General features: G+C 46.0%; 1 protein-coding gene across 1 annotated transcript in view; it reads left to right on the top strand.

The window, feature by feature from the left end:
* Window positions 1-15532, top strand: part of LOC146171619 (nose resistant to fluoxetine protein 6-like) — a 217512-nt gene that overhangs the window by 143355 nt on the left and 58625 nt on the right. Inside the window, exons 6-8 of the mRNA XM_084586464.1 lie at window positions 12435-12605; window positions 12866-12959; window positions 13890-13982. Of these exons, the coding sequence (XP_084442590.1) occupies window positions 12435-12605; window positions 12866-12959; window positions 13890-13982 (358 nt within the window). The remainder of the gene's footprint in view (window positions 1-12434; window positions 12606-12865; window positions 12960-13889; window positions 13983-15532) is intronic.

Raw genomic sequence — 15532 nt, forward strand, 5'->3', positions numbered from 1 at the left:
TTATACAGTGATATTACCTGGTTATTCTGTGTACAACTAGTAGCGCTGCGAGAATTGCTGTGGCTGCAATGATATACTTGGTTGTAGGCGAGGTTAAGGCAGAATGCATAACTGCTGCTCCGGCACCGGCTGCAACGGCATTCTTTACACCAGTAGAGAGCATGTTAGAAACACTCTTAGTAGCTTTACTGCCCCTGGTGAGTTCACCTCCTATAGACTGCAAGGCTACGCCGCCTACAGAAGTAGCAACCGAAGTACCGACAATCTTGTTGAACCCACCTCTACTATATGCGTGCAGGAAGATGTGTCAAACCTCCAGTTCCATGTGCGCTGGGCTGAACACTAAGCGAGGTCGGCCTTACTCTAGGTGTGTAAGGCTGTACTCGAACCGGTGCTTTAAATGTAGGTTTAAGGGGCAATTTGAAGATTCGGCCATTTTGTTTTGCAAATGAAAGACACATTGTATTTACTTTGACTCAACTTTACTCAATCCGTTAAAGACACTCTGGTGATCGGTAAAGAAATGGCTCCTCGTTTGCAGGCAGCAGCCACCACGCGCGGCCTCGCCTCGCGACGGAACAAGTTGGAGCCGTGCTCTTGCAGCTGTGACGTCACACCGCTAGGCGCGCCGCGCGCGGCGGGCGCAGGAGTTAGCCAGCAGCCACCACGCGCGGCCTCGCCTCGCGAAGGCACAAGTTGGGCCCCTGGTTTTTGCGGCAGATGGTATGACGTCATAGCAGAGGTCAAGCTAAAGGTGAATGGTAGCTACCGCGGCCTCGCCACGCGAGGAGCTGAAAGTGAAAGTGGTATTGCTTTCGCAATAAAAACTGATTTATGTCGAACGCTACCCATTAGATGGCCAAAGAGACCTTGGGCTCTGGCGACCCCTATGCCTGTCTTGGGCCCGAGTTAAGTTGCCGGGTCCCAGCTGAGCAATACGGTCTCTCAATGCCCAGAATTAGAGATCTACAGCACGTAAATAGGATAATCTCGCGGGCATATTCAGAGAATATGGGGTAGAGTGGCTCTTTGCCGGGTGAGCAGGGGGGGGGGGGGGAGGTTAGATGGCAGGAATTAATTCCCAGCCGTGACGGGATTAGTTTACTTTGAAATTTCCGTTTACAATTTCTCAATTTTGAATCTAAAGACCGAAGCTCATTATTGTCGTCTTGAATTGTTCTTTTTCTGGTTAGTGCAAATGGACTGTGCCAAGCCAAGATCCCCTTAACGGCATTTAAAACATAGAAGAACGCATTTCCTAAAGCCAAGGAACGACACAATCCGGCGCTTTCTGCCGAATAAGACAAAAGTTGACAGCATTAGACGCGCTTGAAACTCGATGATGAGGACCCATCCGCTGAACACGTATTGCAATGACTACGGCAGCCACTTCGGACTGAATGTGGAATGCTCCGACATCAAGAAAACGCTTTTTCTCGCCACTAAACACAAGGAAAATGACGCCATTGCCAACATTATTATTACGAGGTGGTAAGCCGATGAAGAACGAACAGAACAGAACCAACGGCGATGATAGATGACGTTTTGCCACTCCGCAGGTAAAAAAAAATTATTAAAACAAAATGATAGATGACGTTTAGTGAATGCTCACGGGCCTATAGCGAGCGCGCCTGCCGACGCCAGTGTCCGCTTCTTCTTCCTCGTCCGTAACAATATGTTCGTTATTTCTGAGTCCAATGGAGTGAATTTGCATGACATGATACACTACGAAAGGCAGTTTGAACAAGGCCCGTGTTCACAAAAAGCAAGTCAGCAGTTTTACGTGCTGCTTCAACCCAGCTGCCTGTGCGTCTCTTGCACTGACCACCGGTATTGCGTAGAAAGAGCTAGAATTCTGCGCGCTGCCAGGGATTACAAAGCAAGTGTTCCTTCATTTACAAAAGTGACATAAAACTGTTCGAACTAGACATTGGCACTACCCACCACCCAACTGTGCAAATAAACGGATGGTGTCAAGTGCCTGGGCATTTAGAATTAAGAGCGTGAGCTCCTACTATACTCACGCTCTACAATCCTTGTCTGTCCATCCGAAGGGTTTAAGATGGCAGCAGACCACGTGATCAGTTGCGACCCGTGACCAGCAAGCAAAGCGACCAGATTGCTCACCACTACGTTGATTAAGGTGTGATGTCACCACAGGTCCACCCTCGCGCGTGCGTGGTTGCCAGGCCAGCAGTTATACCCTATGTTGTCGTTGCGCGACATATAGGCCAGCAGGAGCGAGGGGGGGGGGGGGAGCGGTTCGGCCGCTTAAACCCACCATTGTTGTCAAAATTGTAGCCCACCTGTTTTTCACATTTGGTTCGGAGAGGTTGCACACGATTCGGTGCAATATGGAGCACAGAATACTAGTCGACTAGTGAATTACTTGTCGAGTTCAGACCCAGCTCGTGTAACAAATTCGCATCGGCGACCTTTGTTCCTCGAAAAAGTAACGAGGGTGACCTTCGAAGGCTCGGTTACAAGGAAGTAATTTGACTTCGAAGCTATAGATGACATTATAAGAGGGAGCCGAGGCGTATAAAAATGAGCTTCCCCCCGGGCAGCTCACTTAGACCCTGATGGACGCCGAGGCTGGACGTTCGGGTCGACATTTTATCTCCACCGCATGTGACAATCCCGAGCTACAGATGCCTCACAAGAACGCTTTGCAAGTGAATCGAGAAGCCAAAACAGAAGAGCAACGCACTGTTCTACTCGCAAAAGATTGCATGTGAAACGCCAAGAAGCTGAAGCAGAAGAGCAGCGTGCCGCCAGACTCAAAAAAGAACGTGTGGGTACACGGCAATCTCAGAAAGGTCGAGCTGCTGCCCAATCTCTTTCGCCAACTAAACAAGATCGTCATCGAGAGATTCGTCGGATCAGACTCGACCAAAGCGCATCTCAATCGAGCTAACGCTTAATCGTACGCTTGCGGCGGTCCGAGCTCAATTCCTGCAAATTACAACCCCTGGGGCTGAGAGTTTTTATTGCGAAAGCAATACTGCTAGCACTTTTCTGCCGTCGGTCGAAGTCGTTCCTTCGCTCGGCACGGCAGCTACCACGTGACGGCCTCCTCGGCCCGCCGCATGAGGGCGCTCGCTGGGAGAGGATAAACTGGAGAGGATAAAAAAATAAATCAGAACGGCTTTAGAAATGGTAGGCGCTTAGATGATAGCCTGTTCGTGCTTACCCAATGCATCGAAATATCTAGAGTGGAAAATAGACCTTTGTATTTGGCCTTCCTGGACATAAACGGGGCGTACGACAACGTAAGCAGGGAACTCCTGCGGAACATATTAAAAGAAGAAGGTACCGGTTACGAGATAATAGAGTTCCTACAGGAAATATACCGGGATAACAGAGTAGAAACTACGTGCGAAGGGATAAGAAGTACGGAGGGTGTCAAAGTATGCAAAGGATTTAAGACAAGGCTGTCCTCTATCACCGGTGCTGTTCATGCTTTATATGATAAACCTGGAACGAAGGATACAAGACAGTAACCTAGGTTTTAACCTGTCATATAGATTAGGTGGAAAGGCGGTAGAGCAGCGCCTGCCCGGTTTGATGAATGCAGACGATATTGTGCTGCTGACTGAGAGCCTGGGAGAATTGCAAACTCTAGTTAAGTAATGCGGAGACGAAGGGGACGCTCTAGGCTTCAGTTTCAGCGCAGTCAAGTCGGGTCTGATGATTTTCAACGGCTCAACTGATCAGGGTCTTAAAATACAAGACCTTGAAATACATAGAGTAGCAGAATATAAATATCTGGGGGTATGGGTAAACGAAGGATCGGCATACATTGGAAAGCATGAGCAACCACTTAAGGCCAAAGGGCGAAGGAATGCCGGGTATGGTGCCCGGACTTACTTTCGGAAATGCGGTTTTGTGCCTAAAATCAGAGGTACAGTCGACATTAGAAACAAATCAGAGATCCGTTGGACGATTAGCACTAGGTGCCCACGGCAAAACTACAAATGAGGCGGTACAGGGAGATATGGGCTGGGCATCGTTCGAAGTACGGGAAGCTCAGAGTAAAATATTATATGAGGAACACCTGCGGAAATTGGACAGTAACAGATGGGCAGCTAAAGGATTTAAATACCTGTACCTAAAAAGCGTTGCCTCACAATGAAGGAAAAGAACTAGGAAACTAACTAGTAAGTATGCTAGTCACAAGGATGGAGAAATAAAGAGCATTAAGCAACAGGTGAAAAACACAGAAGGTAAAAATTGGATAAATTCGATGGAAAAGAAACAGAGTGTGGAATTATATCGAAAGTGGAAAATGCATATCAGGAATGAAGATTTCTTTGATAACTCAAGAGTCAGTGTCCTACTTTTTGAAGCTAGATCAGGGTGCCTTAGAACACGCAGCTACAAAAAGAAATTTTACAATGGAGATGACGCATGTGCTGTATGTGGAAACTCCAGTGAAACAATTGACCATATTATACTCGAATGCAATGGTATCCATCTGGAAGTTGATGCAGGCGCAATCACAGTTCCTGAAGCTCTGGGGTTTAGAGATAACAGTGGCCGGGTGAATAAACCGGCGGTGGAAAGAAGCAAAAAACGGCTGGAAGATTGGTGGCTTAAAAGCAGATAAGTGACATAATGCTAGTAATGTAGAAACAAAAATTTAATAAATAGAATGACGGTTTAGTGAACCATTCTAAATCAATAATTAAGATATATGGAGAAAAATGAGCATGATAGCTACTGCTACCACCCCGTTTCTAAGGGGACGCTCCTATATTCGATCCATCCATCCATCCATAAACGGGGCGCCGCAGGCGCGCTCCGCCACGGCCGGTCTCGAGGGTGAGAGCGGGCACTCTTTCTTACGGCCTTCTCAATCGCCGTGGGAACAATGGGAACTTTTCTCCTTGAGTTACGCTCTCCGCCACCGCAAGGGGCGCGACCTGCTCACTGTTCGCTCCGCGTCTGCTTCAGCGGCGGCGGGTGGTTTTTGCCTGGTTTCGCGCTGTCGCTCGCGAGTTTCGTGGTGAGTGCAGCCCAGAAATTAAAGAACACAGAAGGTAGATGCTGCAGCGGCATGTCGTCAACGTACCACACGTGAACGGATATAAAAAACACTGTCGTTCAGCAAACGTTCGACAAGCATGGCATACATTGCGGCATGGTAGCTACTTTTGTCCATTTTAATCCGAATTTTCCCCAAGCCTGTACAAGAATAGGAACAAAAAGAAAACTGAATGAGCAGTGATCACATCGAAGCTTCTTCAAGGCTAACGTGACAGCAACTCGTCTGCAACAGCAAAACCGTCTTTCAGCGCTAGATGCGAAACCATTCAGGTAGCACCGAAGATGAAAATAATTTCATAAAAATGTAATGTATATTGCAAAATGCTTGCATGATATAAAGTATTAGTCTAACAGTCAAAGTAAACGTTGTAGGGTTGAGTTTTAAATGTTATTACAATTCATATATTAGCCAATGTGTGGTATTATACACATTATTTTAATTTTGCAAATAAACATTGTTTTAATGAAATTTTTACATGATATTATGCGTAATATGAAAACAAAAAATGGTTGATATTCATGACACCACTTGTGCTCGAAGTGGTAAAAAAAGGCCAATAAATGATGAAGGTGATACTCGATGCAGTGACTTACAAATGAGTTCACCTGCTATATCGAAAGTATGCAAGAAACTTCTAAAGCGTTAAAGAAGGACACTCTCACTGAAGACTCATTTCAAGCCTTATATAGCGACCCATTGAGGCTCTCTTCGGGAAAGTAAGGTTAATGTGCGGAAGGGAATGACATATGCCGGATATGCGAGGGCCGTAACAGCTAGCGGCACATGACTACATTGTCAAGACGGACGTTTCATCTGAGAGCAAACTCAAGGCACTGAAGGAAGTGATGGCATCTCCTACCATCCCATTTCCCACTGTTACATATTCCGGTTCACCTTATGTCGCTGGATATATCGTTTAGTTAATCAACCTCGGGTCTGACGCTTGCGCTATTCTTCTTGAAACTAGCGAAAGAAGCAGCCCCATGTAGTACCCTCTTCTACGAGGACAATGTTCTAGTGGACTGCATTATCCGAAACCAGAGCTTGTTGCCCTATTGAACAAGCTTTTTTTTTTCGAAAAAGTTGCCGTGCACCTACTGCACACAAATGTTCTCGAAGTACTTAAGATCCTGATTCAGTCAGAATTTCAGAACTCAACACTGAGTTGCCCGAAAGGAATTGACAACAGCTATGTTATTAGGTCCGCTTCTTTGATATTTGAAAAATTTCTCAAAATTCTTCTTCTCAATTAATTATTCCAGGAAAGTGACAGAGAAGACCGAGAGGTCAACTTCTTAGTGCACAAGCCGTACAGGAAGATTTTGAGCCTGAATTTTTTAGACGCAGGTCGCATTTTGATGAATTGATGAATATATAGTGCAATGTGTAACTTTGAAGGGCAATTTTTTTATTGTTTGCCGCTCTTTTCGATTCTGCTTAACTGTTTATGCCCATTTCCTTGATTAAAAGTAGTCGCGAGACTACATATACATCTTCGGTCTTTCAACCGACTGATGTGTTTTGAACGAAGCTAGTACAGCCCACTCCACTAGACAAGGGAAATTTTTACTATATGAGTAAATTTTTGTTCTTTACTTTGAATCTGAGACGCGCCATGAATTTTTGCCGATGCCCCTTCTGATCTAAACGAAAACGGTAGCGGTTGACAGAATCTCCACCCAGCAATTCACCATGCACTCACGTCAGGTCGCGCTACACCTGCTTAAAACATTCAAAGGCAGATTGCATAGCCTGGTAAATTTATTTTTGTACAAAACTTAGGGGTAAAAAATGTTGAAGTGTGCCCGAAGCTTCATTCGACCGTGCACGGCCGCACTGACGAAGGAGCGCGCGCGTTAGCTGATTGTTGACTGTATTCTATTCCTCGTACACGATAAAACTTCGATATTGATGACAAACTTCGTATAAACCATAAGGGGCGAAATGTCAGGACCTGCCGGTTGCAACTGACGCGGGCGAAGCTGAAAGCGAGCACGCGTTTCCCTTGCGCGTGAACGGCTGTAGCAGAGGAGCAGCAGTGGGGCGGTGGCGACCCCACCGAGGCGCGGCGGGCGGTGTAAACAGACCCCATTGGAGAGGCCGTAACAGAAGAGAAGCGCTCTCTCCCTCGAGACCGGCCGTGGCTCCGCTTAGTCATGTCTGAGGAGTTGTACATGGCGTCGTTGGAGCGACGTGCTGCGCGCAAACGCCGGCGCCGTGCCGAGGAGACAGATGAAGAAAGGCAAGAGCGGTTGGCTAAGCAACGCGCCTATGCCGCAGAATGGCGAGCCCGGCGGCGTTCTACAAGTTCAGTGAGCGAGCCAGTGTTCAGACCAAGGGTCACTACTTTACGGACCACCAAAGCGTGTTCATTGGAATAAACAAACAGTAGAAACATGTTGCGCTTTAGTTGCACAAAAGGCGAAGCCATGCCAAACCACCAGCAGAGCCAAGCGCAGCCAGGGAGGTATTGCTTTCGCAATCACTCAGGCTTAACCAGAGCTAAGCCACAGCTACTTTTTTTACTGCATTTTTGTAGAGAAAGCTACACTGTTTAATAGAAGCGAGTTTCGCCGTGCCTGTCTCAATCTACAACTGCGCATGCGTTGTAAACATAGCAACTAGCTGCGCCGTCCCGCCCCTGCGCCGCGGCGGTCTCCACCGCTGAGCCGACTCTTCACATATAGAAACCATTCTCCTCCGCTCTGCCAAGTCTCCTTCATCGTGTCTGAATGATCACATGATTAACTGTGCAGCTGAACATGCACTAGCTAGTCAGATGTGTCATGGAAATAAGCGGACGGTGAGCGCGCGCACAGTCTGCGGCACCATTGGAGACTGTCGGGGTCGTCTTTAGGGTCGTCCGACTTTCGTTGCGTCGGACGACTCGAGAATCATTTCTTTGCGTGAGGATGCCCGACAGCGTACAAATGAAACACAGAAGGCTAAGCGTGTGTCCAAGCCGCCTGAAGAGCGGGAAGAACGTCTCACTAAGCGGTGGCGACGAGACGCGGAGCGACAGAGACGCCTAACCGCGCTTTTGCTACGTGTATCCTGGCCTAGCTGAGCTAAGCCACTGCTGATTATTTTTCACAAACTTCCAATTTTTAGGAAGTTAGGAATTCTCAAAAAGAAGCCTAATGGTGTGTCCTGTATCTGCTAGACCTGACATTGATTTTACATTTAACCCTTCCTTCAGTAAAAAAATAGAAGCAGTTACCACGATAGTAGCTCCATCCTCTTTGTTCCAGTTCTTTACTTTAGTGCAACATTAAATAATGACGTCATCATGGCCCCCATCTTTGTGCATTCATAATCATCAAACGGAATATGCCCACTGCAGGGCAAAAGCCTCTCCCATTTTCTTCCAATTAACCCGCTCCTGTGCTAGCTGCATCCACTTGACCCTTGCGAATTTCTTAATCTCACCCACCCACCTAATTTTCTGCCACCCCCTGCTACGCTTGCCTTCCCTTGGAATACAATTGGCTACTATTAGAGACCTTCGGTTATCCTCTCTTCGGACTACATGTCCTGCCCATGCCCATTTCTTCTTAATTTCGTCTGAATATCAGTACCTTGAGTTATTTCTCTGACCCACTCTGCACGCTTCCTGTCTCTTAACTTTACACCTACCATTTTCCACGCCATGGCCCTCTGTGTTGTCTTCATCGTAAGTAGAACCCTCTTCGCTATCCTTCATTCTTCAGCGTGATAGGTCAGTACAGGTATTATTCAACTGCTATACACTTTCCTCTTGATACCGGTAGGCTGCTAATCATAATGTTTGAGTACCTTGCAAATGTGCTCCGTTCCACTCTTATTGTCGAAGTTATTTCCCTTTCGTGGTCCGAGTCTCCGGTCACTACCTGTCCTAAGTAGACGTATTCGCCTACACCTTCAAACGCTTTGCTACCTATTTTAAACTGGTCTTAATTTCCCAGGCTGTTCAGCATTACCTTATTCTTCTGGATATTATTCTTTATGCCTACCGTTCTAAATTTCCTGTCTAGATCATTTATTATTAGTTGTACTTGGTCCCCTGAGTTACTTAACACGGCGATGTCATCAGCGAATCAGATTACTGAGATATTCTCCATCGACCCTGATGCCTACCTGCTCCCATTTCATTCCTTTGAATACTTTCCTAGTAAGCTGTAAATAGCACTGGGGAGACCATGTCAGCTTGCTTAACAACTTTCTTAATTGGAATTTTATCACTTTCTTTATCCAGAACCATGTTTTCTATGTAGCCACTCTAGATATACTCCAGTTCTTTCATTTAAGGCTCACCTACACCCTGATCTCGCAATGCCTGTATAACCGCTGAGGTGTGGACCTAATCAAAAGCTTTCTCGTAGTCAATGAATGCTATGTATGAAGGCTGATTATATTCAGAATAGTTATTCCATGATTCCGGCACTTGGGATGTCGTCAGACACTGTTGCGTGTACAGTGTGGCCAGTTTTTCTTGCACGATATCCCCTCCATCCTTTCAAAAAATTTGTAGTTACCTGATCCTTCTTAGCTGCTTTCCCCCTCTTCATAGCATCTAAGGCATTCTTAACCTCGTCCTTCGTTACTGGCGGAACGTCTGATTGCTCTTCATTACAGCCAATGTCATACACGTCCTGGCTACTATGGCTACTGTACAGGTTCGCATAGCTACCTTGTGTGCCTTGCCCATGTTAGTAATGGCATTGCCCGCCTTGTCCCTGAGGGCATACATGTAATTTTTGCCTATGCCTTATTTCGTCTTTACCGATTTTAGGCTGTGACCGTTTTTTAGAGCATGCTCAATTTTCCCCATGTTATACTTCCTTATGTCGACCACCTTGCGCTTATTGATTTGCTTTGATACCTCTGCCACTTCTATCCAGTCTATTGGGTTGGAGGCTTTCATACTTTGGCGTTTCTTAATCAAATCTTCTGTCTCCTTTGACAGTTTACCGGTATCCTCTCTAACAATTCTATCGCTTACTTCTACCGCGCACTCAGTAATGATATCTCAGTAATAATTGTTCATTGCTTCTATGCTAAGGTTGTCTTCTTCAATTAGCACTGAGTATCTATTCTGCCGTGGGAGCCTGAATTCTTCTATACTTTCCTCTTTACCACTAAATCTTTGATGGACTTCTTCCTCACTTTGTGCTTTAGCTCCCGTTAAAACTGTAGGCCTCGGTGGTACGTTGCCAAGTGTAATGTCAAGAAGAAATGCTGACATCTGGATGTTCTGAAATGTACGTGGACAGGCTGTAAAAAATGCCCGCTCGCCGATATATCGAAGGAACTGTGCTGCCGGCATCACAGAGGAGTACAAGATGCAGAGCCTCGACGCTGTCGCAGCGCCGCGTTGTCTTTCGGTAGGGGAAACATTTGTTTCTCGGCACTTTTCCTTGCTTCTATGTGTGTTTTAGTGCGGTTTTTCCCCTAGTACAAGTTTTGCTAAATTACTACGTCATTTAATCGTACGTGAAAGGCTCTTTTTCTGGAAATTGCAACCGCGATAGCTTGTAGGGTTCGTTTGGCAGACAAACCATCTCGGCACCCTAAAATCCGGAAAAACATGTCGAAGAATTGAGAAAATGTGTAAGAAAAAGTACGCACGTGATTTCGCATCAATATTATGACGCCGTTGTTATCTGTGCAGCGTTCAGCGTGGTGTCATGCGGTTTCGCTTCCCGCTTAGCATCCATCTGCTAGTCAAGACGGAGGCTACTTTGCAGTAGGGATTCCTTCTGGAGACTGCTACTTGGAACTGTATACCATTCATTGTTCCTGTATGCCTCCCCCAAGAAGTCAGGCAGTTACTTCGCCTTCATCTCCCCAAACGTCTAACACATTAAAGGCGTTGGCCCGCCGCAGTTGCTTGCACGGAACCGTAGTACATGGGTTTCGACCGCGACCGCGGTGGCCGCCTTTCTACTGACACGAAACGCGAACGCCTCCGTGTGTTGTGTACTCTGAGCGCGCGTTAAAGAATTCCAGCTGGTCGAAATTATCCCTTAGCCCCCCACTACGGCACGCGTTTACCTCTTTCTTCTTTCACTCTCATCTTCTTCCCGTATTTTCACCGTGGTTCAGGCGTTCACAGAGAGGTATGACAGATACGGCGCACTGCCTTACCAATAAATCAATTCAGAATATTACTAAACACCTTTAAGCTTGCCAAACCGTTTGGCAGTCTTCAACGCCAAAAACTCGGGAAGTTATAAGGCTGTGTTAAATGCGCTATCGCGTCGTTTTTTAAGGTGGATCGTCCTCACAATTTTCCGGAACACGTTGAGTGAGTGAGTGAGTGAGTGAGTGAGTGAGTGAGTGAGTGAGTGAGTGAGTGAGTGAGTGAGTGAGTGAGTGAGTGAGTGAGTGAGTGAGTGAGTGAGTGAGTGAGTGAGTGAGTGAGTGAGTGAGTGAGTGAGTGAGTGAGTGAGTGAGTGAGTGAGTGAGTGAGTGAGTGAGTGAGTGAGTGAGTGAGTGAGTGAGTGAGTGAGTGAGTGAGTGAGTGAGTGAGTGAGTGAGTGAGTGAGTGAGTGAGTGAGTGAGTGAGTGAGTGAGTGAGTGAGTGAGTGAGTGAGTGAGTGAGTGAGTGAGTGAGTGAGTGAGTGAGTGAGTGAGTGAGTGAGTGAGTGAGTGAGTGAGTGAGTGAGTGAGTGAGTGAGTGAGTGAGTGAGTGAGTGAGTGAGTGAGCGAGCGACCGACCGACCGACCGACCGACCGACCGACCGACCGATCGAGCGAGCGAGCGAGCGAGTGAGTGAGTGAGTGGTAACATTATTTAATGTTCAGTATGGTTTAACGCGACAGGGCCTAAGTCCTTCACGACGAAATATCGAGATCTTGTTTCTTTGTCGCCTGGAGGGCCTGCCGGACGACCCTGGGTAGGTCGATGAGGCTGGAGCTGTGCAGAGTGGCGGACAACCTCGATGAGAGAGTCTCAGGGTTAACACTGTCATTTGGACAAGAATGCTAAATTGGGCGAGTTGGTGCATTCGCATTTTAGGAAAACGTAGCGCAAAGAAGACAAGGACAAAAAGAGAAGGAAACACACACGAGCGCTTACTCACAACTGATTTTTTATTCGAAAAGCAAACAGAATATATAGGATACAAGAGATTTGGGCCTTACTGTCCCAAAAGTATGTGTTCAAGTATGGCTATATTTGTCTTGCAGACCTTTCATGTGTTGAGAGTTTGATTCTTTTTTCCCAGCATATTCGGCAGCAGCAGTCTATGCACCAAAATTTCCCGTTGCATAAGGTCAGTATAGAGCCAAACCCGCATTGACGACATTGTGCCACTTCACCGAACGCCTTCATTTTCCCTGAACCACTCCGGGAGGCGCGTTTGCACGTGTTATCGGCTAAACATGCTACTTCTTTACGCAGGTGCATCGATGAAAGCATTCCTAACGCTGTCATTGCCCAGAACAACAAGTGTGGTTTTCACCGTGGGAGACTCAAAGTCCAGCCTGAAAGTATTCAATGGTCTGCGAATCTGCGGCGTCTTCTGGGTGGTCGCCTTTCACACCTACATATATCCTGACATCGGCACCTACCGTAAGAACGAAAGCGATTACGCACGCAAAATTTTGAGTGAATGATCTTAAATTCAAACATAACTGCGCAGTCTTAACGCACTTTATTGTTTGCTTACATTACTTGCATATGTAAATAGCATCCGCGCAGGATGCATCAAGCTCTTCCTCGTATATTGCTTAATTAGGCTCATGAGCATTAAGCAAACCTGCCTCTTTGCCGCCATAGTTGTGTCGCCAAAAAGATTGTAGTTCTCATTTTTTGTTTCATCTTGCATCTAGGTGCTCTTCGAGAGCTGCAAAAGAATGCTGTCTACGTTCCATTCCAGTTCATTAACAACGCCTGGTTGTGCGTTGACATGTTTTTCTTCATCAGGTAGGATACTGTGGAATAACATGAACAATATTCCAGTTATTTCGTGCCGTTTCGTCTTGACATATTTTTAATCTTTACATTAGCCTACTTTGTTTTCTGCGCACACAAAGGTCTGTGGTAACTGAGTTTACGCAGATTCTGCCTTCTTTTTTTTTTTAATATTTAGAATACATACAAACAGCTTGTTGAAACCTGGAATTACTCCTGTACTGTAGCTTTTATGTACTACCTCCCGCAAAGACGTCGGTTCGAAGTATTAACAAGTACAGCTCACAAAGATGCAGCCTTTTTATTTAAGAGATAGGGGAATAACGCCAGCCAAGTTCATGTACTGAAAAACACGACAAATGCGCAGTCAGCGCAGCGCGGTGGCAGAGCACTGCGAGGCATGCGACCGCAAAGTTGACTTTGGAGGATGGAAATCAAAACTAACCCCTGCGCTTCGACGCGAGTTGTGGCAGCAGTGTGCTTGCTCCATGGGGACGCTTCCAAGTGAAGAAGAAACTTAGCCGCTTCTGAAACGTCGCCTTTAGTAGCGCCCAAGGCTGTTGTTATTCACTTTTCTGTTAAATTTCGAAACCAGCCAGACGTCTGCTGAACGTTTTCTTTGGAGAGTAACTTGTTCTAGCTCCTTGCATGATGCTTGGCACCAAATCTAAGCTTCAATTTCTATTTCCCGCTCCAGGCTGTTTCTCAAAATTTTGGATGAAAATTTTCTAATCAACCTGCTTTCTTTATTACGCGTCCTGACTGCTAACATATTGTAATCGGGCCTATTCATTATATGATTATATTTATAGAAACATTTCACAATGTGAGCCTAATGACAGCAAATAAATCACAAAATATCTTTAAGTTTTGCTTTTTTTTTTATGGACGATGTTGTTTACCGCTAGCAAAGAATGATTATATTTCTCCTTTATTTTTCAGTGGATTCCTCATAATCTATAATCAAAGAAAAATACCAGCCAAGGTCAATTTATTCCGTGTCTACCTCAAAGGCCTGATTCAACGATACTGGAGGTGAGCTTGGTGCCTTCTTTAGGCCTCTTTTAAAAACTGTTCTCGGAACTTTGAAGGGTTAAAATATTTTGGTAGTACCTTGCCAGGTATGAATGGCGTTTCAGCCAACGTGTTTGTAGTTTTAATGACTTTACCAAGATAGCATTTAAACCGCGATGGTGTTATTAAAGAACATCCCTTGTCGGAGCTGTGAGCGCAGTTTCAAAATCACATCCTGGCTGCTGATAGTTGGCAGAAGACCTGTTTAATATTACTAGTTTCCAAACATCTCATAGGGCCCATGTATAAAAAAAAACGGCGATGTTGATTGGTCAAAATGAAGATGTATACTGATAGTGGCGGCGCCCGGGATCATTGTGTTTAAGTTTCAAATTTTCACATTTCTGATAAATGCACAACCACCTGACAAATAAATCACCTTAAGAGGGTATTAACAGAAGTTCTTAGCCGTAAGAGTCATAGAGGTATCTAATTAGCGGAAAAAGAAAAAAACATGATTTTTCAGGAATCAATGACGCAGTAGCAGACAGATTTTATGCCGCTTTTAGCTGGTGCCCCACTTTTTAAGCACCCGAAAAATGCATGCTGAAGCTGGTCACTTTTTGAATCGTAGTTTCCCAACTAATATGACCAAAAAGCTCTGGTTAGCAGATGAGAAGGGCGGATGCTGATTCTTCGGCAGATTTTGTTATTTCACGAGAGCAAATTGCATGAACAAATCTGTGGGAGCTACCAACTCGAGTAGCCCCTCCGAGATAGGAGGGTGAGATTGGAATTGAATCAGAGAACCAATCTATCCCGATTCAGACGCATTAGCCTTATGGCTGTTTCCACTGGTCGACTGGAGCTGGGCTCCCGAACCCGTATAGAGTGACCTGAACTGCTGCAGAGCGAATCACCCTTGATCGACCAGCGGAACAGGCAGAGTGCGTGGCGGAAGTATTGCTGAGTCAGTTCCGCAAGTTGAAGTCGCATCCCAGCAGCGAAATTGTTCCGGATGATAAATATGCAGGAGTGCGGCCCTCTGCAACTTGTTTTCGCATAATTTTAACGCTGTAGACGTTTTTCAATAGACGCACGCCGATAATTATCGTAAAAAAAAAACGGCGATGCCTAGTGTCCTGCGCCCATATCTCTAAAACCGCCAAAAACAGCCCAAAAATTCTGGAAGTGACAATATAACCACCCAGAACTTCCGTCGAGACCCGACTTTGGTCGGCGGATCTAGCTAGAGCGTCCGACCTTGCCCCGAGTTGCTCCAGACGACCAGCGGAACACGCGCAACCTATCCCGGTCGAACAGTGGAATTCGAAATTGTCATGCCGGGGCAAGAAAGTGTGCTCCGGAGCGAGCAGTGGAAATCGCCATTAGGCTGAGCAGGGACGTTCATACAACCAGCAGGTGAAAGCGGCGATGTATATTTGTGCTGCGTGCTCGTTCACACAATGTTTTAGCTTATAAATGTACGGTAATGAGTATGTGGGTTAGTATAGTCGAAAGCAGGTAAGGAAAAAAGCGGCAAACAGCCCTCAAAGGATCCCTCCTCCAGC

Source organism: Amblyomma maculatum, unplaced genomic scaffold (genome assembly GCF_055883805.1).
Source record: "Amblyomma maculatum isolate TAMU_Amacu unplaced genomic scaffold, ASM5588380v1 scaffold_19, whole genome shotgun sequence".
NCBI classification, from domain to species: domain Eukaryota; kingdom Metazoa; phylum Arthropoda; class Arachnida; order Ixodida; family Ixodidae; genus Amblyomma; species Amblyomma maculatum.